The following is a 27,444-nucleotide window of genomic DNA, read 5'->3' as shown; positions in this document are numbered from 1 at the left end:
GCTTGATATATTTCAATGGTTGAAATACAAATATATTTTAAAAACGTATGAATTTCAATTGGATAAACTTCTGTTGGCCACATTGTTTGACTATAATCCAATGATTTATTTGTATTTTGGTACAAATACATGAGGCTGTTGCTATAAATTAATTAATATTAATTAACTAACTGTATGTATAAATTGATCATTTATAATCTTAAATAAACTATTATGTTTTATTTTCATACCCAATTGGTGGATAAATATATGTTATCAATAAACTTACAAATGAATAAACGTATATATTACGAAATTTCGTAATTTTTTTGGCACGTTTAAAAATTTCATCTCGAATTTCAGTTCGAGTAAATGATGTATTCCATTTTTCATGTAAATTATCCAAAATATTGTACAATTCTTCTTGATAAAACCATATAATTATTCCCTGTTTGTTGAAATTTATAAATAACAGGTAAATATGTTACTGTTAATTTTATAAAAAAATTATTTACTTTTGGAATGGCTACAATTTGACTAAACACTATTGAAAGCATTGTTATTGCAGAATCAACGTCATCTTTTAAAACTGATAAAACATATAAAATGATCATGAAAGTCGTACTAATCATTACAGTGAGAGAAATTAAGAAATAAATTGTCTCGTAAATATTTTTCACATGTGGTTTATTGAGAAATAATGTTTTCATTGAACGCAAGCCAAAAATTTGTAATAAATATTTTTCGAAATTTAGTAATTTTTCAAACTTTATCCAATTATTTAAATTATCCATGATTGAGTTGTTTATTTTTTTTATCAAATTTTATTTCAATAGGATAACTTCTTTTTTTTCTCTTTATTGTTCTGTACTCGAAATATATTCTATGTCGGAGACATTTGTATGGAAAAGTATATAGACAATATATGGATTACAGTTCCGATATGATTCCGATGAATACTGAAGCCTAACTGAGCCATAAAGAACGCGCGCGACTCCAATGTGCGGCGCAGGTTTATAAATATTTAACAAACGATACTACTACTAGATAGTCACGCAAGCTAAAAATAATGATAGACTATAGTTTTTTCACGAAAAATATTTTACCAAGTTGAATTTTCTGCTCGAGCATTTGACAAATTATACCTTAGCTATTTTTCCTCTTTACCCTTTTTTTTTATTCTTTTCGTAGTATCATTAAATAATCATTTTTGCATGTCCAGGAAAATGCAATGCAATATCAGACAGAGAAAGAGAGATGATATTATTATAAGAGATAGAAAAAAAAAAAAAAAAACCCTCTATGAAATGTAATGCATAGTATACTATTTTTTTTTTAACAAAAAAATTGCGTAAATGAAAATATTCGACAACCTTCAATTATCAGATTAAGTATTCCGGATAGTTTTTTTTTCTTTTCAAGTCTTTCTGTAGTAACGTAATCGTGTCTGCATTGAATAATATACGTTCCACCCCATCATAAAAATTTTTATAGTCAATGTGAAAGTATTCAACAAAAGCTCGAATATAAAAGCATTATTTTTCCTCGTCCGGAAAAATACGATAGTTGTACTCTTGTGATTATTTAAAAATCTAGGATTATACATAGTGACATAAAAGGCAAGTGACAAGATAGAACAATTAAATAACTATAATTAATTGAATAAAAAATAATAAACAAATTCATCGTTAAAGTAAACAAAATAATTAGATTTTTCATTCAACAGATACATTTTAATGTAATAATAATATCAATAATAAATAATAATGTTTAAATAGACAAATGAATGAATTATCTAGTGTCATTTTGTTGTATCGAATCAAGAAACACAAAAAAACTGGCAGTTCTTCTGCAAACCTGAGAAGCATAAAATGTGTTAAAGTGAATTTATAAAATTAATCTTAAATACATGTACATATACATGTATATTGCGTAAAAAATTAGATTATTTAACAAACTTGGGTAATTTGTTCATGATTAACATTGACAAGTCCATATGCACCACAGATTAATTTTTTTTGACAACGGCTCATGATTATCTGAAATGTTAATTTTGAATTTTTATCAATATTTGTCCATTGACTGTTGTAAATAGCTTCTGGAATCAATTCAGCCTGATAATAGCAATAAATAATCATTAGTACGTTTAATTTTGTTAATTAAATAAAAAATAAATAAATATTCAAAATTTACACTTTCGCAAATAATTTGAGCTTGAACACAATATATAATTATTCCAAAACATATTGATACTGTTAAAATTACATTTCGAGATGCATCATAATAGTCGCCTTTGTCGATAGCCTTGAAAGTATAGTTAATTTTTTTTAAATATTAATTCAAACATTAGCATAGTGTTATTCATAATAAAAATATATTGTCTTTGTTAATTGATTTTACTAAAAAATATTAGTAATAGTTGAATAAAAATTACTCTTTGAAATTCAAAAATGTTGAGACAAATATTTATACTTCCTATTATGAATGTTACAAATATAACAGGACTGTATAATTGATTATTCATTTTATCAATCAATTCATACAATTCTTGATGGCGCATAACAATTGATATCAGTTCTATTAATAGTGTTTTACTATTGCCATTTTTTTTTGTTTCAACTGTTGTGATTACATCATTTGCTAATACCTAATGAAAAAAAAAAAATTTATATTTGTCATCAGTCAGATAAATAAATTATTTTTAAAATTGCACCGAAAAAAATTCGATCGAAGGACTTTTTACGAGTAAAATATCCAATACATATAGTCACCCTTTTTCAAAATTAGTTAGACTTATTAAAATTACAATATTAACATTCTGAAATCATAATATTTCATTCATATTAAATATCTTATATTGATTTTTCTGTCATTCACAAAAAATATATTTACACGTGTACAGTTAATTTATATCTTTTTTTTTTCTATCAAAATCGTGTATTTACTTAAAATCATTTAAATTACTTAGAATAAATTTAATCTCTTCCGAAGCTCGTAAAAAATCCTCGAATTCAATAATAAAAAAAAGTATATATAATAAATTGTATAATACTTGAAATTGTATCGAGATATGTGTGAATATTTGAATGTAAAAAATGTCGCCAACATGACAATAAATAGTATAAACAATTGCTTGAAATATGTCCCTGATTGAAAACAAAATATATTCAAAAACAGTATCAATTTTAATTGGATAAACGCCAGTTGGCCACATTGTTTGACTGTAATCCAATGATTCATTTGTATTTTGGAAAAAATAAATGAGGCTGTTGCTATAAATTATTTATTATTAATTAAGTAACTATATATGTATAAAGTGATCATATAGTCTTAAATGAATTATGTTTTATTTTCATACCTATTTGTATATAACAGAAATTATAGTAATTAGTTATATTTGTTGTTACTTGTTTATTATTTTACTTGATACTCACCCAATTGGTGGATATATAAATATTATCAACAAACTTACAAATGCAACAACGTATATATTACGGAATTTAGTAGCATTCATGGCATTTTCTAAAATTTGATTGCGAATTCTAGTCCGAGTAAATGAGTTATTCCATTTTTCATGTAAATTATCCAAAATATTATACAATTCTTCTTGATAAAACCATATAGTTATTCCCTGTTTGTTGAAATGTATAATATGTATAAAAGTTAAATTAATAGAAAAATTTAGTTGTTGAACTTGCTTTTGAAATGACTACAGTTTGAACAAATACTATTGACAGCATATTTATTGCAGAATCAAAATCTTTCCAATCTGATAAAATATATAAAATGATCATAAAAGTCAGACTAATCATTACGGTGAGAGAAATTAAAAAATAAATTGTCTCGTAAATATTTTTCACATGTGGTTTATTGAGAAATAGAGTTTTCATTGAACGCAAGCCAAAAATTTGTAATAAATATTTTTCGAAATTCAGTAATTTTTCAAATCTAATCCAATTATTTGAATTATCCATGATTGAGTTTTTTTTTTTTTTCATCAACTCTTATTTTAGTAGGATAAATGAAACTCTTTTTTTTCGTTCTATACTCAAAATATATTCTATGTCGGAGACAGTTGTATGGAAAAGTGTGAAGACAATGTAGTATCTTGTATAGTTCCGATATTATCACCGCGGTGAACACTATAGCTTAACTGAGAGATAAAAAACGCGCGATTCTAGTGCGCGACGCAGGATGATGAATTATTTAACAAACGAGACATGCAAGCTGAAAATAATGATAGACTAGCTTTTTCACGAAAAATATTTTACCACGTTGAATTTTCTGCTCGAGCATTTGACAAATTATACCTTAGCTATTTTTCCTCGTTACCCTCTTTTTTATTCTTTTCGTAATATCGCTAAATAATCATTTTTGCATGTCTATTGTCCAGGAAAATGTTCCGCAATATCAGATAGAGAAAGACAGATTATGATTATAACAAAGTATGTGCGTGTCTTATGATATCGTGAATGTATATAGAAAAAAAAAAAATTACCCTCTATGAAATAAAATGTTATACCATTTTTTTTTTCACAATAAAATTCACATTTATTCACAAGAGAACATTACCTTCATGTATTGTATTTCTTCTTCCCAAGTTTTTTTCAGTACATATATCTATATGTATATCGTGTCTCAATCGAGTAATAGTTTCACCCTGCATGTTCATAAAAATGTTTATAGTCGATGTAAAAAAATTGTGTTGTATTACAAATCTACAAAGTTATTTTTTTTCTGTGTCGCAGAAAATACGACAATCGTTTTTTTGTTATTTTTTAAAATTTCAAGATTGAACAAAGTAATATTCAAGGCAAGTAGCAAATTCTGATATGTAACAATATATATTAGAACAACTAAATAAATTCTTGTATTCATATATTGAAAAACAACACAAAAAAACACATTGCAATTGTTGAAATTAAAAAAAGAGAATCATCATTGAAAATACATCATTGAACCAGTAAATCTATTTTAGTATTAATATATACATATATATATAGTATTAATGAAAGAATTTCAGTTGAATTCTACGATTGTATCGAATCAAGAAACACAAAAAAACTAAAAGTTCTTCTGCAAACCTGATAATCGTAATATATAAAATTCATTATGTCCAATAAATATATAAAATTAATTTCAAATATATTACGTAGAAAATTAAGTAATTCAACAAACTTGAGTTATTTGTTCGTGATCAATATTCACAAGCCCATAAGCACCACACGTTAATTTTTTTTGAGAACATGTCATGATTATCTGTAATGTTAGCATTGAATTTTTATCAATATTTGACCATTGACTATTATAAACAGATTCTGGAATCAATTCAGCCTGATAATAAAAAAATTATTTTAATAAAATAACCATTGGTACGGTTTAATCTAATGATGAAAAAAAAAATAAATAAATATCCATACACTTGCACAAATAATTTCAGCTTGAATACAATATAAAGTCATTTCAAAAAATATTGATAATGTTAAAATTAAAGATCTAGAAGCAGCAAAATAGTTGCCTTGATTGAAAGCCTTAAAAATATTTAATTTTTTCATAATATTAATTTCATTATTATATCAGTGTTATATATTTATAATTCATAATATATATATCTACAATAGTAAAAAAAAATTACTCTTTGAAATTGAAAAATGTTGAAACACATATTTATACTTCCTATTACAAATGATGAAAATATAACAGAACTGTAAAATTTATCATTCATTAAGTCAAACAATTTATACAATTCCTGATGGCGCATAATAATATATTTTAATTCCATTGATAGAGTTTTACTATTGCTATCTCTGTCTGTTTTAACTGTTGTAATTATATCATTTGCCAAAATCTGTAATGATAAAGAAAAAGATTGAATTTGTTACAAAAGATAAATAATATATTTTTAAAATATTGTAACAACAAAACTTTTATCGAGGCACTTTTTACGAGTATAATAACCAAAAAATCAGTCATCTTCAAAGATAATTAGAGTATATTATATTTAAATCACGGTTGAAATTCTAAATACATACTATTTTACTGACACAGAAAATTTTATATTAATTTTGTAACTTGATAATATTTTAATATCGTGTATTTACTTGAAATCATTCGAATTACTTAGAATAAATTTAATCACTTCCGGGGCTCGTAAAAAATCCTTCGATTCATTGATATAATAAATTGTGTATATATGTATATTACTTTAAATTGTATTGATATATGTGTGAACATTTGAATGTAAAAAATCTCGCCAACCTGGCAATAAAGAATATAAATATATGCGTGATATATTTCAATAGTTGAAATAAAAATATATTTTAAAAAAGTATTAATTTTAATTTGATAAATATCCGATGGCCACATTGTTTGATTAAAATCAAATGATTCATTTGTATTTTTGTAAAAATAAATGAGGATTGTACTGCAAATAAATTATACTATTCATTAAGTAACTATACATGTGTAAATTGATATGATGTTAAATTAAATATGTTTCATTTTTATACCTAATTGGTGAATAAACATATACTATTAATAAAATCGTGAATATAAAAACATATATATTACGAAATTTAGTAATTTTTATGGCTTGTTCTAAAATTTGATCGTGAATTTCAGTCCGAGTAAATGATTTATTCCATTTTTCTTGTAAATTATCTAAAACATTGTATAAATCTTCCTGGTAAAACCAAATAATCATTCCCTGTTTGTTAAAATATAAATACATGTAAATATATTATTCTGGTAAATTTATCATTTAATTTTTCAAACTTACTTTTGGAATAGCTATAATTTGACCGAAAACTACTGGAACCATAATCATCACAGAGTCAATATCATTTTCCCAAGCTGATATAACATATATAATATTCAAAAAAGTCAGACTAATTATTACGGTGAGAGAAATGGAAAAAATAAATGTGCCGTAAATATTTTTCACATATGGTTTATTCAGAAATAATGTTTTCATTGAAAGCAAGCCAAAAATTTGTAATAAATATTTTTCGAAATTCAGTAATTTTTCAAATTTAATCCAATTGTTTGAATTATCCATGATTGAGTTTTTTAAGATAAAAATGAAACTTCTTTTTTTTTTTCGTTCTCTACTCGAAATATATTCTATGTCGGAGACAGTTGTATTGGAAAGGGTATAGTGTCTATAGTTCCGATATTATAGTACCGCGGTGAACACTAAGCACTAAAGCCTAACTGAGAGATAAAGAACGCGCGACTCTAGAGCGTGACGCCTGATATATGAATATTTAACAAACGAGACATGTAAGCTGAAAATAATGATAGACTAGCTTTTTCACGAAAAATATTTTACCAAGTTGAATTTTCTGCTCGAGCATTTGACAAATTATACCTTAGCTATTTTTGCTCTTTACCCTTTTTTTTTCTTATTATCATTAAATAATCATTTTTGCATGTCCAGAAAAATGCGATCCAATATCATATAGAGAAAGACAGGTGGTATGAGTATAACAGAGTATATGCGTGTCTTACAATGTCGTAAATGTATAGAAAAAAAAATACCCTCCATGAAATGAAATGATATACCTACCAATTTTTTTATCACAAAAAATTTCTCGTAAAAGAAAAAGTTTCACAACCTTCAATTACCAGGTCAAGTATCTGAAATCGTTTTTTTTTTCTTTTCAAGTATTTCTGTAGTAACTTTATCTTTTCTCTGTTAAATAATAATCTCACCTGATCATAAAAATTTCGATAGTCAATGTGAAAGTATACGAGTCATACAAAAGAACTGAAATAAGAATTTTTTTACTATTAAAGTTGAGTGACAAAGTAGTGTGCCGATGTTCAAGTTAACGATAATATCAAATAATATATACATATGCTACATTACTGACTTTAAAGATATAAAAAAATGTGACAATAAATTATTATTTTCGATTGTGTATCAAATTAATTTTACGACGACAAAACAGTTAAGTTTATTTCGTACTAAATAAAGGCAATTTTTATTATGTATAGCAGACATATTTTGACATTATGTTATTTCAAATATCATAAACAATATTATTATTAATTAATGTTTCTTGCATTGGTATATAATATTTATATTATATACATACAAAATTGCTCATAATTTAATTTTTTCTATTGTCTATCGTGCAAAATTTAATACAACAGCAGTACTTAAAAATTACTATTTATAAAAATCAATTTTAATTAATAGTATTTTTTTAGAAATATAAAAAAAAAATTAACTGAAATATTTTAACGCAACTTTGTTGTGTTTTTGATAAAAAAAAAAAAACAAATGAAAAATTGCGTCAAGTTTTTTTTTTTTTCTTTTTCATCTCAATAATACAAAACGACAAGAAAAAAAAAAAAAGTTGAATTATTTAAAACACAAAAAAACATTAAAAATGATTTTAAAAAATTTAAAAAAAAGACAAATTTTTTTTCCCATGGTTTTCAATAATTTTGTATAATACTTAATAAAAAAAGAAGAAAAAAAAAACAAAAATTACTTACAAAAGTTTGATTATACATATTAATTATTTATAAAATTTTGAATTAATTAATTACCGATAATAATTTTACGAATCTGATAATTCTTGATAACGTGCATACATCATTTTTTTGACACATTCTTTATACGTATCACCAGATACAGCATTGTAAGATGATGATTTGGCACCAAGTCCAGCTGTTGGAATTCTTCTTTCAGCTTCAATGATACTTGTTCTTCCTTGATTTGTTTTTCCTAATCCCATTCCTTCACTCCATCCCATTTTTTGTAATAATTTATTACCAACATTATCAGATCCAATACCAGCTTTTGTTGGTTCATCATAATTTGGTGGTGTATCATCAACTCTTGTTTTTAAATATTTTTCTTTTAATCTATTTGGTTGTGGTGGATCTGGTTCACCATATTTAGCTCTTCTTTCTTTAGCACGATCACGATATTTATTATTTCTTTGTTGTGGATCATTTGGATCAAGTCCTCTAACTTTATACCAATTTTCAAGATTTTGTTTATGAAGATCAGATAATTGTTGATGTCTCATAAGTCCTTCTTTACTTGGAAATTGTCTTTTACATAATAAACATGCAAGTTTTGTCCAATCAGTATGTTGTCTTTCTTCTTGTTGTACATCTTCAATTTCTTCATCACTATCACTACCACCACCATATGCAGCAACAAGACCATTATTTGATTGATCTTCTTCTTCATGAAATGTATTTGTAACTGTTTTTTTTTCTAATATTGCATAACCAGCATCAGCAGCACCAACACTACCACTACTACCACTAACACTTCCACTCCCACCACCACCACCACTACTACCACCAATACCACTATTATTATTATTTTGATAATTTTCATTAACAGAATATTCTGTATTCCAATTACTTTTTGTACTTTCTTTCTTTTGATTTAATGTTTTAGCCCATCTTTCCATATCTTTAGCTATTTTTTTAGCAACTTTTACTTTATCCTGTTTAACATCTTTTTTTTTATCATCTTCTTTCATAACATCATAAGATCCATATGATCCACTAGGATTATTATCAATATCACTTGTTGTATCAATCATTCCTGTTGATGTTGCTGCTGATGATGTTGTTGTTGTTGCTGTTGTTGTTGCAACTGTTGACATCATCATTGATGTTGCTGTACCAGGCATAATTTGTGTTCCTGTAATATTTCCTTTAGCTGGCTCATATGAAAATGATTCAGAATCCCAATATAAAAATTGTTGTGTATGACTATTGTAATAATATTGTGAATTTGGATCATAATATAAACCAGTACTTGGATCATAATAATAACCAGATGATTCATCATAATGATAAGTACTAACATCAGGAATTGAATAAACTTTACCATCATTTGAATGAGCTGGTACTCTTCCACTAGCAAGTTCAGTACTTGATGGTATTGTTGGTGTTGGACGACATTTCATTTCTTCAGCATCACCAAATTTTCTTGATGCTTGAAGTTGTTGTATAGCTGATTGTGCAACAGCAGCAGCAGCATTAACTCTATCTGTTTGATTTGTTGATGGTAATGTTATTGTTGTACCTTGAATTATTTGATTTTGATAATATTGTGTATAATATTGTAAATAATGTGCTTTTTGTGCTGGTGTTTTAGCATATAAATTTGCACTATATTCAGCTAATTGTGTAACATCATCTAATGAATAACTTTGTGATTGATTATTTGCTTTCCATGCACCAGCATTATTTAATTGATGTAATTTACAATATGCTATTTCAACTTTTCTATTATCAACATATAAATTTTGTTGTTGTAATGCTGAATAAAGATACATTGCATCAACAACATTTGACATTTCAAGATAACATACACCACGTGATGTATTTGTTAATGTATCACGACCAATTCTAATACTTCTTATTGGCATTGTTGATGCACAATTCATTGCTTGTAGTACTGAATCTTCAGTTGATAATACATCAAGACCACGTAATAATACAGTATTTGTTGGATGTGGACTTATTTCATCACTTCCTTCACCACCTTCTTCACTTTCAGCTCTTGATGCTGTACATTTAAAGCAAGTTTCACGTCTTTTAAAATTGTGAGCTCCACACTGTTGACAATATACATATATTATTATTAAAGTATTAATTATTTTTAAATCATTATTATAATAGTTTTAAATTATTATTATTAACCTTGACACAATGCCAGTCTTGGGCATTTTTCATTGTTGGTTTATCGGAATGGGAATCCTTTGGTATACTGTACTGCATCAAAGCACGATACTGATCTTGCAGCATAAGAACACCCTGAAACAGAGAATTTAAGTGTTATCACGTCTAGTGAATTCATGGGAAGCCACTTTTCCATTTCCCATTATAACTTGACTTCTTCGTGATGATTATTTTATTTTTTTATTAATCAACGATACTTTTTTTCCTACTGTTCAATGGTTTTTGTTTTTTTTTTTAATTTTGATTTATTTAAAATTTACTATTGTTAATTTATTATTAAATAGCTATTTTTATTTTTAAAAAAATGAAAAATTTATATTACTAATTCAAATGTAATTTAAATGAAATATTATTTTTTTTTTTGATCAATTAATTTTGAAAATTGTGCTATTGTTGAAATTTAATATAGAAATAATAAAAGATATATTAAAAAAAAATAAAAGAAAAGTAATTGACTGATATTGTAGATAAAGACTTGTGGCCTTTTAATGAGATGTTCACTGTGAGGAAGATTGTGGTTGTGCCACACCGAGAGGCCACATAGCCCCCCCAATAACCACTGTCGCCACGAGGCGTTGGGTTGATACACACAGCGAGAATCTCACAATTGTTGTGGACATCATATTTCTACCTGTTTCATCTCCATCCAACGTGCAGCCTCCTGTGTCGCGTTAAACTCGACGAATGCAAAACCTCGAGAAGCACCTATACAGATCAAAATATACACATATCCAGAGTTAATGCACAATTATTGCCTGGGTGTCTCTACGTCTGAGAGGGCAGGCAATCAATTTTATCACAGCACCAACCATTTGTGAAGATTCAACCAAACGAATCAGATGTTTCTTCGTATATTGCCATTTTTTTATTTTAATTTTTACTTTAATTACTCAATTTCTTAATTATTTTATTTCAAGTTAAATGATCAATTTAAAAAATAAAAAAAGAAGAATCGAAATAATCAATTTTTAATTGATTAATTGTTGTTTTTTATTTGCCAATAATACTTACCATGTAAACATTATATTTTTAATTAAAAAATAAATAAATAAAGCAAGTATTTATTCTAATAATATTTCTACATAGAAAAATAAAAGTTGACAATATTTACCTGTATCTTTCTTGCGAATTAACCTAATGTCCTTGGGCATGAGACCACAATTGAGGATGTCTTGCCGCACCTGTGATACATTATAATTATGATATAATAAACAATTGTTCTTGTTGTTGATATGGTTTTTTTTTTTTTTTTTTCAGAAAACAGAAAAAAAGTATATAAATATCAACGAGATATGATGATTAAAATTTGTAGACTTGATATTTTTTTGATCAAATTGATCAACAAAATTTTGACAACCTACGTCATTTTCAGTAATATGTTGAGCAAGACCACGTATCATAATGGTATTATTTGGTGTTTGTGATTTGTAATGTACACCTTCCATTGATGATCCATAAGTACGTCCATGATCATGTTCAAATTCACCATTTTCATGATTATGATCATCATCACGTTCACGTTCATCTCTTTTACTTCTTTTATCACGTTCTCTATCACGATCTCTATCACGTCGTGATCTTTCACGTTCTCTGTCTCTATCACGATCACGTTCTGATGAATTTCTATCAGCACTACCTGCAACACCACCACTAACACCAACAACACCACTACTTCCACTAGCACTTGGATTAGCACCACGTCTTCCATAATCACGTCGTTCATCTCTTTCACGATAACGATCTTCTCTACTACGATCACGACGATCACGTGAACGATCCCTTGAACGATCCTTTGAACGATCTCTTGAACGTTCTCTATCTCTATCACGTTCTCTTCTATGATTTCTACTGTTGTAATCTGGTGAACGATGTTCACGATGATGATGATCATTGTGATCTGTTGGTGATTTACTTGATCTATAATCACCACCACCACCACCAGCACGATAATCATTGTAGTCAGTTGAATTGTGACCACGTCGATCTGGCACATAGCCAGAATCCCATTGATTCATATTATTATTACTGTACATTTTACTTTTTTGTCATTTATTCTAAAAAAAATAATTATCATTATTATTAAAATCAACATATTTAATTTATTGTTATTATTATTTAATCACATTGAGGTCATCATCAAAATATTTCATTTAGCAACTTTGTATTATTGAGTAAAAAAAAAATTTACTCATTCAATGTTTTAGTAATAATATAAATATAATTAAAATAATTAAAATAAAATATTGTAAAATTAATAAATAATTTAAGTATATTTAATAAAACAATTTTTTTATTACCTCGTGGAAGGTTTTTTTTTTGTTGTGCTTTCTTCAACTGTATGAAGATAATTTTGTTTTTTTTTTTCTTGACAATTTATTAACTCACTTTTGATGTATGTAATTAATTAGTTGATAATTTTAAAATGATAACACTTTATTCAATGCATAACAATATGCTAATTAATATAAATATTTTAACTAAGCACAATGCACAATGGCGTTGTTCTATGTACGTGGGTTTTTACACGAAACAACACGAATAATGGCGACCATGTTTTTCTATGATGCGTGTGTATGACGTATTGATGAGTCTTTTTTACACCACGACATGGAAGAAGTACTACAGGTATGGCAGTAGTCCATGCTTTTTTCGTCGCGTTCTGCGCAGCCTTATTTTTTCTCAACCAATCAAGAACGCGCCATCGAGCTGTTTTGCTTTTCTTTCTAACACGCAATCTCTATTATAAGATCCTCTCTCTCTAACATACTGTTTTGACAACTATTTTTTATATTGTTGTAAATACTAATAAATATATGTGGAGCATGTTTATAAAAAATCAAAAAAATAAAAAAACCAAGACAGTTTAACAAATAAATTATAATATTTTCATTGTTGTTGTTTTTTTTGAGGCCACAAACAATAGAGGTTGTGTTGTATTTATTATACTTGGATTCATTTATTTAATATAAATAATTAATTTTTATTATTGATGTATGTGAATCATTATAAAATATACCAAATCTAGTTGAATAAATATGATAACTTCTGAAAAATTAAAAAAAAACTTGAAAATTTTCTTAACGAATTTGTATCGCGCGCGCATAAAGTCTTCCATTTTTGTGGCGAGAAGGCGACCTTTTGATTGGTCAATTCACAGCGGCCAAACCAGGCTGCGCACTGCCATACCTGTAGTATTTCTACCATGCACCACGAAGAGGGGGAATCAAAAAGAGATAAAAAAAAACATGAACAAGGACAAATCACCATCTCGGTTTTCTTCGATGTTTATCGGTAAAGTTCGTTAAATTAGGGAATCGAAATTAATCTAGAGACTTTATATTCCAACAGTTGGCTTAACTTGACCTATTGTTGACATTTATTTTGTTGATAAATTGTTAATTATTGTTTTTAATTTGCATCTGGTTTATTAAGATAACCACTTCAATACGTACGTAAATATAATTTTATAAATTAATATCCATATTTATAGGTTAGTTATTATATATTGCCATTAAACAAAAAAACAACAACAATATTTATTATGGATTTTAATCATTGGAAAATATTTATAAAACAATCTGAAAATGTAGCTGATAAAATTAATGATAAACACATTGGTAAACTTAATTTTAAAGGAGAAGAAGCAAAAATAGCTTATGAAACAATTATTAAAGAAAGTTGTAATAATGAAAAATCAGCACATCATCAATTGATTGATAAACAAAAGACAACAATTGTTAAAATTGTAAATAATAAAACACCAATAATTGAGAATAAAAATATTGATGTTAATGTTGTACTTATAGCAGTTGAACAGGGTGATTTAAATTATATAGAAAATAATTTATCAAAAAATAATGTTAATATTGTTGACTATTTTGGCTGGACACCTCTAATGTCAGCTGCTTATTCTGGTAGTATTAAAATTGTTGAATATTTGCTAAAACTTGGTGCTGATAAAAAACTTGCTGATAAATCTGGTAATACTGCTTTGGATTTGGCCAAGAAAAAGCACCATACTGACATTATAATTGCTCTTAAAAAATCAAATTTAAATGATAATAATAAAAATTATCATAGCCATGATGAACATGATGAAATAACAAGTTTATATTGTGAAATATGTAAAACTAATTTTACAGAAACAACAAGAAAAAAACATGAAGCATCAATACTTCATATATTTAATACAAAGCCAGTATTACCCGATCCAATTTATGGTTTACAAAAAGACAATCGAGGCTATCAAATTATGTTAAATAATGGCTGGAATGAAACACAAGGTCTTGGTCCAACTGGTACTGGATTAAAGTATCCAATTAAAACAGTATTAAAAAGAGATCGTAAAGGTTTTAGTAAAGAATCAACAAAAAATTCACGTATAACACATTTTAGCAGTTTTGATTCTACCTCAATAGCTCATGTTAAAAAATTGCATTATAAAAATAAAACTAAACCACTTAATCGTAAAGACAGAGCAAAAGTTTTATCTTATGAAGCTAAAAAACAACGTGATATTCGTCGAGCATTGTCTTAATTATTTTATTTACTAATAGTAAAAAAAAAAAATAATAATACAAAGCAATATGTAAGTATCAAACTGATGAAACGAATTATTAAAAAATTAAATAGCAAAAATTAATAAAATTCTATCGTTTTAATAGTAATGTGTGGGTTTTTGTTTTTTACAGAAAATGAAGGAACAAAAAGAACTGCTAGATCATTTAAAAACAGTTGAATTAAAAGCTGCTGAAATATTAACTGATAGACAGGAAGTTGTTGCCCTGGATAAAAGAAGAAATGATGATCGTGTTGGAATGCGAGCATTGCAAAAACAAAATATAAATAAATGTTGGATGACTGTTGGACCATTACTTATTAAAATGCCAGTTAATGATGCTGAAAAATTATTAATTCAAGGTACAAATAACCCACCTACATTCACAAAAATATATACTTAATTATTGCTACTTTATTTTTAAATAGATCAAAAAGAATGTGATATGGAAATAAATAAATTAAGAAGTGATTTGAAAATTAAAGTTAACGAACTACGTGATTTAGAACAAACACCACCTGTACCTGGTCTTATGTTGACACCAATGTCATCAACTGAAATGTCAGCAATGAATAAAGTACTTGGATTTTAAAAAACGTATTGTTATCTCTCTGATTTTTGTAAAGAATTTATTATATTAAATCCAAAAACAACTCTTAATTTATTATAATATGTGTATTTATTATTTTTTTTTTTTACAAACATCCTTCGTATTTTCCAGTTACATTCATCACAACACACATATTTTTTTTCATCGCATTAGTATAATAAACTTGACGTACTCAAATTATATATACATATTTGTATATAATATATATTTTATTATTTAATAATATCTATAGATTATTATTTATTTAATTGATATTGATTCCTTTTTTTTTTTTTTGTCTAAAAAAACAAAACAGCTGATATAATATTATTAGTATTATACAAAGCGATCCATTGTCCATCGTATAAATTTTAAATTATTTATTTAATTTCTATTAAAGAAATGAATTATATCCACTATATCAATAACTATTATTTACGAATAGATTTTTTTAAATATATTTGAATCCGTAGATTAAACATATTTTTATTGTTGCTTAATTTTATATGCACGATAGTAATTATTTACATGAAATTTTTTACAAAATTGTTTTTTAAATTTTTAAATTTAATAAGTGCATTAAAGGGAAGTTACTTGGACAATGTGGAAGCTGTTTAATAAATATGTAACATTTTAAATTAAATCAACGACAAGTTGATTTATAATTAATTACTGGTAAATTTTTAAAATTTAATTGTCACAATATTTGTTGGTAAATTTGAGTTAACAAATTAATTTTATTAATTTTTTTTTCTCCATAGAAATGATAAGTGTAATTTCATTAATTTCTATTATTGTTATTTATACTGAAAAAAAAATATTTTCGATGTAGAAAATAACAAACTATAAGGGGACAACATTAAATACTTAATACTTATTAAATTTTTTTTTTACAAATAATAAAATTGCAAGTATTATTTATTTATTTTTTTTTTTGTTTGTCATCACTATATAGTTTGTAAGAAAATAATCATTTTGAAAATTGTAATTTTTATGTACATGTAATATACAAGACAACGTATTAATTAATTATTTATTTATTTTAAGCCCCCCTTTTACCTGAATCACCCAGTTTTTTTTTTTTTTTTTACATTTAGTTTTATTTTAAAATTATTTTAGGGCAAAATAAGGTAATAAACTTATGAAATTTATTGTTTTTTTTTTTTTCTTTCTTTTCATTTTTTTTTATTTTTGAACTTACATTTTTTTAAAAATAAAAACGAAAATTAAAATACCTTCTTACATGTGATAATATTTTTTTTCATTAAACTACATATTTTTTTCATTTTTTTTTTTTAGTATTTTTTTTTTCTACAGAAGCTCTTAATCGCTGGTCCTCCACACAGAAATCAAGATAAAATTATTTTCATTATATATTGAAATTTTCTTGTAGTTTTTTTTTAATTACAAAATTATAATGAAATAAAAAAAAAAAAAAAATCTATTATTTTTGTTTTAAATAAAAGTCCGAATAGTCTTGATATCGATCTCTCACACGAGGAACTTGGTTTTTATTAAAAATTATTATTAATTAACGTAAATATTATTTTGAATTTTATAAAATATTAAAATCAATAAAACCACTCTTAGTGTTTATTAATTTACATTTATATATGATAATATTTTTGAGTAAAAAAAAATATAATATAATTGTAACGAAAATGATATCTCGTTGACTATTCACGCAATAATTAAATTATTCATATTGCATATAATAATATGTATATATTTAATATAGATAAATAAACTATTTGACAATTAAAATTAAACGTCATGGCTTAAACCAAGTTCCTTAATTAATTTTTAAATTATTCAATAACTATAGCAGTTTATTAATACGAAAATTTCATAAACATATTTAATTTATTTATTTTTTATTATTCATGCTTTTTCAATTTTAATAATTCGCATATTTTTTTTTCAACTTAAAATTACAAAAAATTTCTCACTCCTATTGCCGATAGTTTTTTTTTATTAAAATTTTAATCACCAGGTATTTGTAATTTATCGCTTAACAACGTCCAAACACAAATATAGATGAGATTTTTTTTTCTTTTTATTTTAAAAATTTAAAATAAATAAAATAAAAAAAGAAAATATATATATATTTATTTATTTTGTATTATATTTTCACTCAAAGAGTTTTGAATATATACACACACAACACTCACACACACGCACACACATTTTTTTAAAATGTTAAATTAAAGTTTATTTATTAAACCATAAAATCAGGATCACTACAATCATCACCACCACTGTCACTACTATCAGAGATTCTTCTTCTTTTTTTCTTTTTATGTTTTTTAACTTTTTCTGTTTTGTGCGTTCGATGTTTACGATGTTCTTTATTTGTATCAGTATGTATTGTTAATTTTGGTACACGTGGTGTAACTGTTGGTGGTGGCATATTTGAATTAATATTTGAAAATTGTAAATTATTATCATTTGTTGTTGTTGTTATTCTATTTGTATCAGTAGTATTATTTGATGCTATTGGTGATATATCCATGTTAGTTTGATTTTGTTGTTGATTTTTAATTGGTGATAATGTTGAATTTGTAATATTATTATCAGCATTATCTTCTTCTGGATCTTCAGGATCAAATTTAAGCATAAGTTGTCGAAAATCAAGATATTCAGCAACAAGTTTTTTTCTACCTTGTTCATCAAGTTGTTCAGTTGCATTTAAATCTTCTTTTAATTTAACTAATGTTGCTTTTGGTAAAAAAAGCATTGTACTTTTACGTGTTACTGCTTTTTCATATACTTTTGCTGATTCTGATGGTGAATATTGACTTATTTTAGCATCTGAAAAACCATAAACTTCTTTAAGATGTTGTCTAAGTGTTAATAATAATAAAAATCCTTGGCTAGCTGTTATATATTGACGTAATAAAGTTGTATCTTCAGGTAATCTTGCTAATATTGCTTCATCATCTTCTTCATCTTCTTCTTCATCATCAATAGTAGCTGGATTAATTTGTGCTGGTATTTGTTGTTGTCCATCTGGACCATAAATCATTGGTTGAACTAATTGTTGTTGTTGTTGCTGCTGATCTTGTTGATTAATTAATAATTGTTCTTGTAATTGTGGTGGTTGTTGTTGTTGTTGTAATTGTGGTTGTAATTGTGGTTGTGGTTGTTGTAATTGTTGATTTATTTGATTATCTTGTCCTGGTTTTGGTAATAATGCTTCTTTAAATGATTGTAATAAATTCATACCAGACATTGATATTATAATATCAATATGATGAATAATAAATAATGGTTCATCTTGTACTTGATATGAAAAATAAGCAAGATTATCAGCTAAAAATAACATTTGTGATAAACTTGATTTAGCTGTTTCATCAAATTGTTTTAAAAATGATAATACAATAGCACGTCTTTGTTGTTTAGTATTTCTTAATATTGTATATAAAAAACCATTTAATGCACTTGGTATTTCACCATCTTTTGTTTTCATACCTCTAACAATAATATCATTTTGTAATATTTTTTGTAATCTATAACTTAATTTAATACCAAATTGTGATTTCATATGTATAAAACCAGGATATTTTTTTTCAATTTCTTGTAATTGTTTATCAGCACTATGACTAACCATTTTTTCAATATCTGTACTCATACAAATAAGATATGGTACAATTTGTACTGGATGTACAAGACCTTGTGCTAATATTAATTGTATAACTTTTAATGCTGAATGACGTACATTAATATTTGTATGTAAAAATGATTCAAGTATTTCTTTTAAATATAATTGTATAACAGTACTTGCCATACCAGATGATACATCACCCATTTCTTTAAGATTTTCTTGTTTAGATAATTTAGCCCATTCTTGATCTTGTTTAATCATACGTTTTTCTTCTTCTTGTAAATACATTTCAATATTATTTAATACTTGTGTTTTCATTGTAACTAATGCATTATCTGATGTTAATAAATAATGATATAATTCTTTTAATTCAGGCATCATCATAAATTCATAATGTCTTATACATAATGAACCAATTGCTGTTAATGTATGTTGACGTATATCATCATTATCAAGTTGTACAAAATAACTTAATGTTTCAAATACTTGATCTTTAATATTATCTGGTAAATCTTTAATAACTTCAGGATCAGTAAAATTAAAATGTCTCAATAATAAACCAACAGTAAATAATGCTCTTCTAAATAATGGTCTTTTTCTTAATAACATTGGATTTCTAGTATCTTTTTCATACCAATCTTTATACAATGTTAAACAACCATAATATTCATTAAAACAATCACGTATTAATTTAAAATTTCTTGTAACATTATTAACAATTGAACCAAGACATGATAAACAACTAGCAACAACTGATTTATCATGTTGTAATATTAATTTAACTGAATCTTCTTCAAGTTGTGCTAAAAATGTTTCACTTGGATGTTCCATAAGTGGTACAACAAGTTCTAAAGTATGTGCAACACTACTTATTATTTGATAATCACCTTGTGTTTGACATCTTAAACTTAAATATGGTTGTAATGTTATTGCATGATTAACTAATAATTGTGGTCTTATTTTAGCAAATAAATATAATGTTGTTAAACATGCAACTAATCTTTGTGATGCACCTTTTTTACCACTATCTAATTTATTATCATCTAAATTTAATTCTTCAAGACGTAATATATTTTCAATTAAACAATCAACAATTTGTTTACATGCTGTTAATAATGCTTTTGGTGGTTCTGTTTGTATTTTTGTTCTATCATCTTTATCTTCTTTTGGTTTAAATAAACTAACCAGCAGTTGTTCAAACCATTCAAGTCCAAGATCTTTATTTTGTGCAACAACATCAGTTATATTCATAACTTTTCTTAATAATGCTGATGTATCAAGTGTTGGTTTATCTGTAACTGGTGTAAACCACATATTTTGAAATACTTCCATAACTAATTTACGTATACCTTCTTCATCATTTATTCTTCTAATCATTTTACCACATATTTCTGGTACTTTTGAAAATGTTGGACATTCAATACATATATCTTTGAGTATTTTAATAACACGTTTTCTCACACTAACACCAGTATCTAATATTCTTGCAAGTAACATTTCATAATAATTATCAATTAATTCTGGTCTACTTAATACAAATTTACCAACAAGATCAATTGCTGCTTCTCTAACTGATGTTGAATGATCAAGAAATGAATTATGTACACCTAATTTCATATCAGCTCTTGCTAATACACTTGGATCAGCTTCAACAATCATTGTTAAACATTTCATTGCTTTTGTTCTAATGGCTATTGATGATTCAGTTAATACACGTACAATTTGTTTTAAATATGTATCAAAACTTTGTGAAAATGATCTTTTTGATGCAAGATATTGTGATATTAATTCAGCTGAACTATAATCAATATATGTTTGTAATATATCAGGTTTTGTTGTTGAACTACATGGACGTATTGATGATATTATAAATTTTTTCTTTTCTTCAATTAATCTATATACTTCAGAATATTTTTGTTCATTATTATCATTTTCATCTTGATTTATTGTTTCAATATCTGAATCATCATCATCATCATCATCATTATCATCTTCATTATCACTATCAATAATATGTTGTTTATTATTACGTTTTTTATTTATAATTTTTTTTTTGCTATTATGAGTTTGTGGTTTTTTAATTGGTGTATTATTTTTTGTTTGTCCAACTCGATTTTTTTCAATAGTACAATCACGATACCATTGTGCAATATAAAAATGTCTTGCATAACTTAATGGTGAATCTTTTGTACTATTAACAGCTAAATGATCAAGTAATACACGTTGTAAAAACATTGTACGTTCATCATCATTACTAAGACCATTGATATTTTTAGTTTGTTCATAATCAATATCTTTTTGTTGTTCTGTTTTAATATCTTTAACAATTTGATCAATTGTTGATAATTTACACTGTGAATTAACAGCATCTTTACGTAATCTTGCTGCAACAACACCAAGATATTCAATTGATGCAACTCTCAATGACATATCTGATGATTTATTTGAAAAATGACCAACTAATAATGAACCCAATAGACTCAATAATAATTCAGCTGCTGGCCATTCTGGTTTATTAACTGTTGCTAATAAATCTTGTACAAAATTTTCAAATAATGGACGATAATCAATATCAGAACCTTTACTACTGCATTTATTTAAAAATACAGATAAAAAATTTGCAGCAATTCTCGTTGCTGTATCATATTTATTTATAATTAATACATCTAAATCAACATTTGTTGACTTTTTATTATTTGTCGTTGAAGTAGAATTAGTTGTTGTATTATTATTAATAATATTACTATTATTTTTTTTATTATTATCATTATCATTATCAATTATATTATTATTATTGTTATTATTAATTTTATTATCTGATTGTTTGGTAACACTATCTGGTAATGTAACAACACATTGTATTAATTGTAATACCATTGCTGTTAACATTTGTATATGATCCTCTGAATTAAGTCTATAACTACGTAAACTTCTTTTACTACTTGGTAATCTTGCTATTGATGCAAGTATATCTTCAAGTAATAATTTTCTATGTTTTTCATATTTTGTAAATATAACTGTAACAAGTTTAAGTGATGATAATTGTAATTCACTAACTGATTCAACAAAAAATGGTGCAACACCCATTGTTGATGCATGTAAAACAGTTGTATCAGTTAATATTTGTATATTTAATAATTCAGCAAGTAATGATACAAGTTCATGCATTTTACTGTATACTTCAAGAATACTTTTTTCACGTACTTCTTTAACTTGGCCCCTTTTTTTTCTTCCACCACTTGTATTATAATTTTCAGTCTTATTTTTTGAATCTATTCTATATACTGGATCAAATGAAGGATATATTGTATTATTTAATTGAAATTTCATAAATAATACAATACGATCAATAACATCTTCAAGATATATAATTTTTTTCATATTTTGTGATGTCATTATATTTAATGCAATTAATGATGCATCAACAGCACGTTGTACTCTTTCCATAGCCAGTTGCATCCATAATCTTGTTTCATCAACATCATCATCTGGATCAGCTAATGGTGATACTCTTGCACCATCACGTATATTTTTTTCTAATATATTTAATAATCTAACAAGTCTATCTGATGGTATTGATTCCATTGCTCTTAGTGATTTTAATTTTGCTGCTTCTCTACATAAATCTTGTAATTGATATTTTGGAATAAGCATTTCTTGTGGTACATCACCATCTTCATCAAGTTCAATTATTGTTGTATCATCTTCAGTATTTTCAAATATTGTATCAATTGTTGCATTAAAACGTTGATAAGTATTTGTTTCCATTAATTCATCAACACTTAATTTTGCCAATACAGGAATTAATTTTTTTTCAATTTTACGTATTTTTGGTTTAATTGGTGATAATAAGATATCACCATCTTTTTTATCATCATTATCACCATCATCATCATCATCTGTATCATCATCAATTGTCATTTTTTTACGTTTACGTGGTGTTTCAGGTTTTTTCTTTTGACGATCTTTACCACGTGTTTTAAATGCTCTATCATAATCATCCTCACTATCAGATTCTGATTTTATTGGTACTTGACTTGTAAGACCCATTTTAGCAGCAAGATTTGGTGATTTTTCTGTAAATGCTGCTAGACTTTGTTGCATAAGTGCTTGATCAGCTGCTGATAATCTATTTAACATGACAACTGGTTCTTTTAATTTTGTTTCATTCATTTGTACAGACATTTTTACATCGCGCATAACATTATCAGGCATTTGATAATGTTGAGATGGCTGTTGTGGCTGTTGTTGTTGTTGTGGCTGTTGGTGCTGTTGATGTTGCTGCTGCTGCTGTTGTTGTTGTTGCTGCTGCTGCTGCTGTTGTTGCTGTTGTTGATGCTGTTGCTGATGAATTATTTGTTGTGGATGTTGCTGAATTTGTTCTTGCTGTTGGTGAATTTGTTCTTGTTGTTGATGATGCATATGTTCATGCGGTTGATGATGCATTTGTTCTTGTTGCTGTTGTTGATGATGATGTATTTGGCCTTGTTGATGTTGTTGATGCATTTGTTGCTGCTGCATTTGCTGATGCATAAGTTGTTCATGCATTTGTTGTTGTTGAAGCAATTGCTGCTGTTGCTGCTGCTGTTGGTGATGATGAAGATGATGATGAGTCTCTTGTTGCATTTGAAGATGAGGTGATATCATTTGTTGCTGCATTGGCATATTGAGAGCAGAATCAAGACTACTTCCAATACTATCAGGAGTTAAATTTGGATAAATTGGAGGTATTTGTGGATGTACAACATTTTCAACTGGTTGATGATGAGATTGATGAAGAGTAGGTGTAATTATAGGATGTATTTGTTGATGGTGATGCTGATGAAGTTGATGCTGCTGTTGTTGGTGTTGGGGATGTTGTTGTTGTTGTTGTTGTTGTTCTGTATGATGTAATTGTTGTAATTGTTGTTGTTGGTGGTGTTGTTGGTGTTGTTGAGAAAGCTGATGCATTGGTTTTGGATCAATTGCTTCAATTGGTAAATCAATATCTGGCAATACAGCAACTGTATCAAGTAAAAATGATGAATTATCACCAACTGTATTACCAAGATCAAGATTCTGTGTATTATTCATTGAATGATGCATTGGTTGTGTCATTATTGGATCAAATAATGACTGTTGCATATTCATATTAATATTCATTTGTTGATTTGGCATATTAGATCCATCCACCATAGGTGATGCTATATGATGTATCGAGTGTTGTGGTGTAGTTAAACCAGACATATTATGATGTGGATGATTTTGAATTTGTTGTTGATGTTGTTGTTGTTGTTGTTGTGGATGAATTTGTTGTTGATGTGATTGCATTGGACTACATTGCATCATTGCTGGACTTTGTGATCCTATATGAGCTGGTGAATAAATATTTTGATGTGGATTAATATTAGTTATTGTATTAATACAATTAACATCATCTTGTATATGTTGTGGTGTTGTTCTTGTTTGTTCGGTAATAACAGTTGCACGTGGTGATGGTGAAGGCACAGCAAATGGTGACATTTGTGATACATCAGCATGATTTTGTGGTGTCATTGGCATTCTTTGATGTTGTGTATGTGATAAATTAGTTGTTGGTGGTGGTAATACAGTTCTTGCTGATGCTGGATGTGCTGGACTACCTTGTGGTGTTTGTCGTGAACCAGATGAATTCGAATATGATGGTGAATATTTACCATAATTTGCTGGTGATTGATTTGCATTCATTAATTGTGTATTTTGTGGCCAATTACGTGGTGAATTATATTGTGGACCTTTAAATACATGAGGATTTAATTGTAATATTGCTTTAAGCAATTCAGGGGTATTTTCTTCAGTCTCATGTGGTTGATCAATTTTTAAATGATGATCTTTTAATTCAATATTATCTGATGATGTTTGTGACAATGATAATAATAATTGTGGTACCAATGTTTCATCACGATTACTTAATAATATTGTAGCCTCTTCGGCAACACGTGGATGAAATAATAATGATTTGTTTGTTAATGTTTGTGGTAATGGTGTTGGCAGGGGCATTTCCGGCAACAAATCTGTTAAACTCGCTATACCAGCGAGGGTAGTTATTGGTACACTTGGTATAGTTACCCCATTCATTTTGAGTTCGATTAGCTCTGGCATTACACCCTAGACATAACAGAAAAAAATTTATTATTATTATTAATATTAACAATACATGTGTTTATTAATAACAATGATCCTATTTTTATATTATTCCATTTTTTTCAACTGTACGTTTCTACAACACTTTTTTTTATTCATTTATTTATTTACTTTGTCTTGTCAGTGAAGCTCACAACACGCAGTGGTCCTTGGTCAATGCAATTCCTCGAAAATTATTGCATTCACTCGTTAACCATTTCAACAGTTTAAACATTTTCACAACCTGTTGCTTTGTTTATTTATTATTTTTTTTATTATAATCTTTCTTATCAATTTTTTTTTTATATTATTATTTGTTTATACACTCAATATTATTGTCCATCTGCACTTATCACTATTATTTTTTTTAAATCTCATAAATGTTTTTACTTAAATAATGACAACTGAAATAGTCTTTTGTTTATTTATTTTTTTTTTTCAAGTTCCCATGATGCTCTTGACAAATCTCAGCCAAATTTTGATGATGCTCTTGGATCTTGCAATAAACAATCCATTTTTTATTATTTCACTTTTTTTTAACACTATTTATTTTTATCTGTAATAAAAAAAAATATATTTTAATTATTTTTTTTTCTATATTATTTATGACGTAAATATAATACTAGAAAAATTATTATTATATAACAATTAAATAAAATATGAAATACTCATATTTATAGAAAAAAAAATAAATAAATATTATTACTATTATTATTGTTTTATATAGAAAAAAAAAAAAAAATCTCAATCAAATTAAAATTAAAAAAAAAAAACAATAATAATAACATTGCAGTTAAAAATAATAAAAAAATATTTCCAATATATAATTAATTTTATTAAAAAGTTAGTAGAAATAAATAATTTTTTTTTTTTAATAAAAAAATGACCCTGAGAAATTGCAATATTAAAAAAAATTGACATAAAATTCAGCACCTTTCACTGGGTCATAAAAAAAAATGAGCTAAAACATAAAAATAAAAATAAAAAAAAAAAACATCACACACAATAATAGTTGTCAACGATATATGTCAAATGTAAAATTTACGAAAAAAAAAATAAAAGAAGGAATAAAAAAAAACGTCATAAGACACAACAAAAGTATCATCAATGACGTACAATATAAACATGCCTTGGAGCAGGATAAACTTAAATGTTTTTTTTTTATATAATTTTTTTTTTTATTATCCAAGAAAATCTAGTGTCATTTGGACTTACCAAACGGCTGATGATTATTTATGCTGACAAATACAATGTATAAAATATTATTTTGGCGGGAGATGAAATGACTAAGCGACCTCTCAAACAAATCATAAATTAATAATTAATATAATAAAATAATTATAAATTAAAAATAAATAAAATTATATTAAAAAACTTTCACATAAATGTTTTACAAGTCGTTGATATTCAACACACAATTGTCATCCGTGGCTGTGGCCTACTTGATATTAGACGCGTATTTTAATCACAATAAATTATAAATAACAACACCATTATTAATAACAAAATTAATAATTTATATTAATTTATAATATTATTATAATTATTATTTTTTAAAATTTTATATATCAATAGTTATTATAATAATTTATTTATTTTATTATAGTACGAAGAAAACAGACACAAAGGCGTCCATTTTGCTTTAATACCGAGCAAACGGAAGTTGCGTAGTAGATTTACTTTATATATTTATACATATATAAACATTTTATATGCAATTTAACACACACATATATATATTATTAATATGTATTGGCAAAAACAACGTCGGGGCAGCAGCGTCGCATTTCAAACCAATTATTTATGCTGAATTTTCATGAATTAACATGATATCATTGGTCAATTTACAAT

The 27,444-nt window shown here is 26.2% G+C and overlaps 5 protein-coding genes across 7 annotated transcripts; 2 read left to right on the top strand and 3 right to left on the bottom strand.

Annotated features, from left to right (window-relative positions):
* Nucleotides 1–5,009: 5,009 nt before the first annotated feature.
* On the bottom strand, nt 5,010–7,036 carry LOC122852894. Its single transcript, XM_044152994.1, has 7 exons — nt 6,758–7,036; nt 6,489–6,685; nt 6,184–6,403; nt 5,615–5,827; nt 5,400–5,510; nt 5,158–5,313; nt 5,010–5,063 (listed from the first exon to the last, which is right to left on the bottom strand). The coding sequence occupies exons 1-7, from the start codon at nt 7,034–7,036 to the stop codon at nt 5,010–5,012; spliced, it is 1,230 nt and encodes a 409-aa protein (XP_044008929.1).
* A 966-nt stretch (nt 7,037–8,002) lies between these two features.
* Nucleotides 8,003–13,290, bottom strand: LOC122852893 (RNA-binding protein 5-like). The gene is made up of 6 exons (XM_044152993.1): nt 12,999–13,290; nt 12,063–12,755; nt 11,813–11,882; nt 11,333–11,406; nt 10,663–10,776; nt 8,003–10,577 (listed from the first exon to the last, which is right to left on the bottom strand). Exons 2-6 carry the CDS (start codon nt 12,732–12,734, stop codon nt 8,550–8,552), a joined length of 2,958 nt encoding a protein of 985 aa, XP_044008928.1. The 5' UTR covers nt 12,735–12,755; nt 12,999–13,290; the 3' UTR covers nt 8,003–8,549.
* Nucleotides 13,291–14,053: 763 nt separating this feature from the next.
* On the top strand, nt 14,054–17,569 carry LOC122852892 (p53 and DNA damage-regulated protein 1). 3 transcript variants are annotated; one of them, XM_044152989.1, is made up of 3 exons: nt 14,054–14,149; nt 15,393–15,621; nt 15,688–17,569. In XM_044152989.1, the coding sequence occupies exons 2-3, from the start codon at nt 15,396–15,398 to the stop codon at nt 15,849–15,851; spliced, it is 390 nt and encodes a 129-aa protein (XP_044008924.1). In that variant the 5' UTR covers nt 14,054–14,149; nt 15,393–15,395; the 3' UTR covers nt 15,852–17,569. The 3 variants fall into 3 exon arrangements, with proteins under 3 accessions (XP_044008924.1, XP_044008927.1, XP_044008925.1); XM_044152992.1 differs by lacking the exon at nt 14,054–14,149 and adding an exon at nt 15,174–15,289 and having other exon boundaries at nt 15,366–15,621; XM_044152990.1 differs by lacking the exon at nt 14,054–14,149 and adding an exon at nt 15,176–15,289.
* LOC122852891 (G patch domain and ankyrin repeat-containing protein 1 homolog) lies at nt 14,198–15,289 on the top strand. The gene has a single exon (XM_044152988.1). It carries the CDS (start codon nt 14,243–14,245, stop codon nt 15,236–15,238), a length of 996 nt encoding a protein of 331 aa, XP_044008923.1. The 5' UTR covers nt 14,198–14,242; the 3' UTR covers nt 15,239–15,289.
* LOC122852888 (nipped-B-like protein A) lies at nt 17,228–27,247 on the bottom strand. Its single transcript, XM_044152981.1, has 3 exons — nt 26,809–27,247; nt 25,726–26,149; nt 17,228–25,578 (listed from the first exon to the last, which is right to left on the bottom strand). The coding sequence occupies exon 3, from the start codon at nt 25,570–25,572 to the stop codon at nt 18,067–18,069; it is 7,506 nt and encodes a 2,501-aa protein (XP_044008916.1). The 5' UTR covers nt 25,573–25,578; nt 25,726–26,149; nt 26,809–27,247; the 3' UTR covers nt 17,228–18,066.
* Between the last annotated feature and the right edge of the window lie 197 nt (nt 27,248–27,444).

The sequence above is a fragment of the Aphidius gifuensis genome, linkage group LG3, assembly GCF_014905175.1.
Source record: "Aphidius gifuensis isolate YNYX2018 linkage group LG3, ASM1490517v1, whole genome shotgun sequence".
Lineage (NCBI taxonomy): Eukaryota > Metazoa > Arthropoda > Insecta > Hymenoptera > Braconidae > Aphidius > Aphidius gifuensis.
The sequence above is the reverse complement of the archived record's forward strand: the minus strand, read 5'-3'. Positions and strand labels throughout refer to the sequence as shown.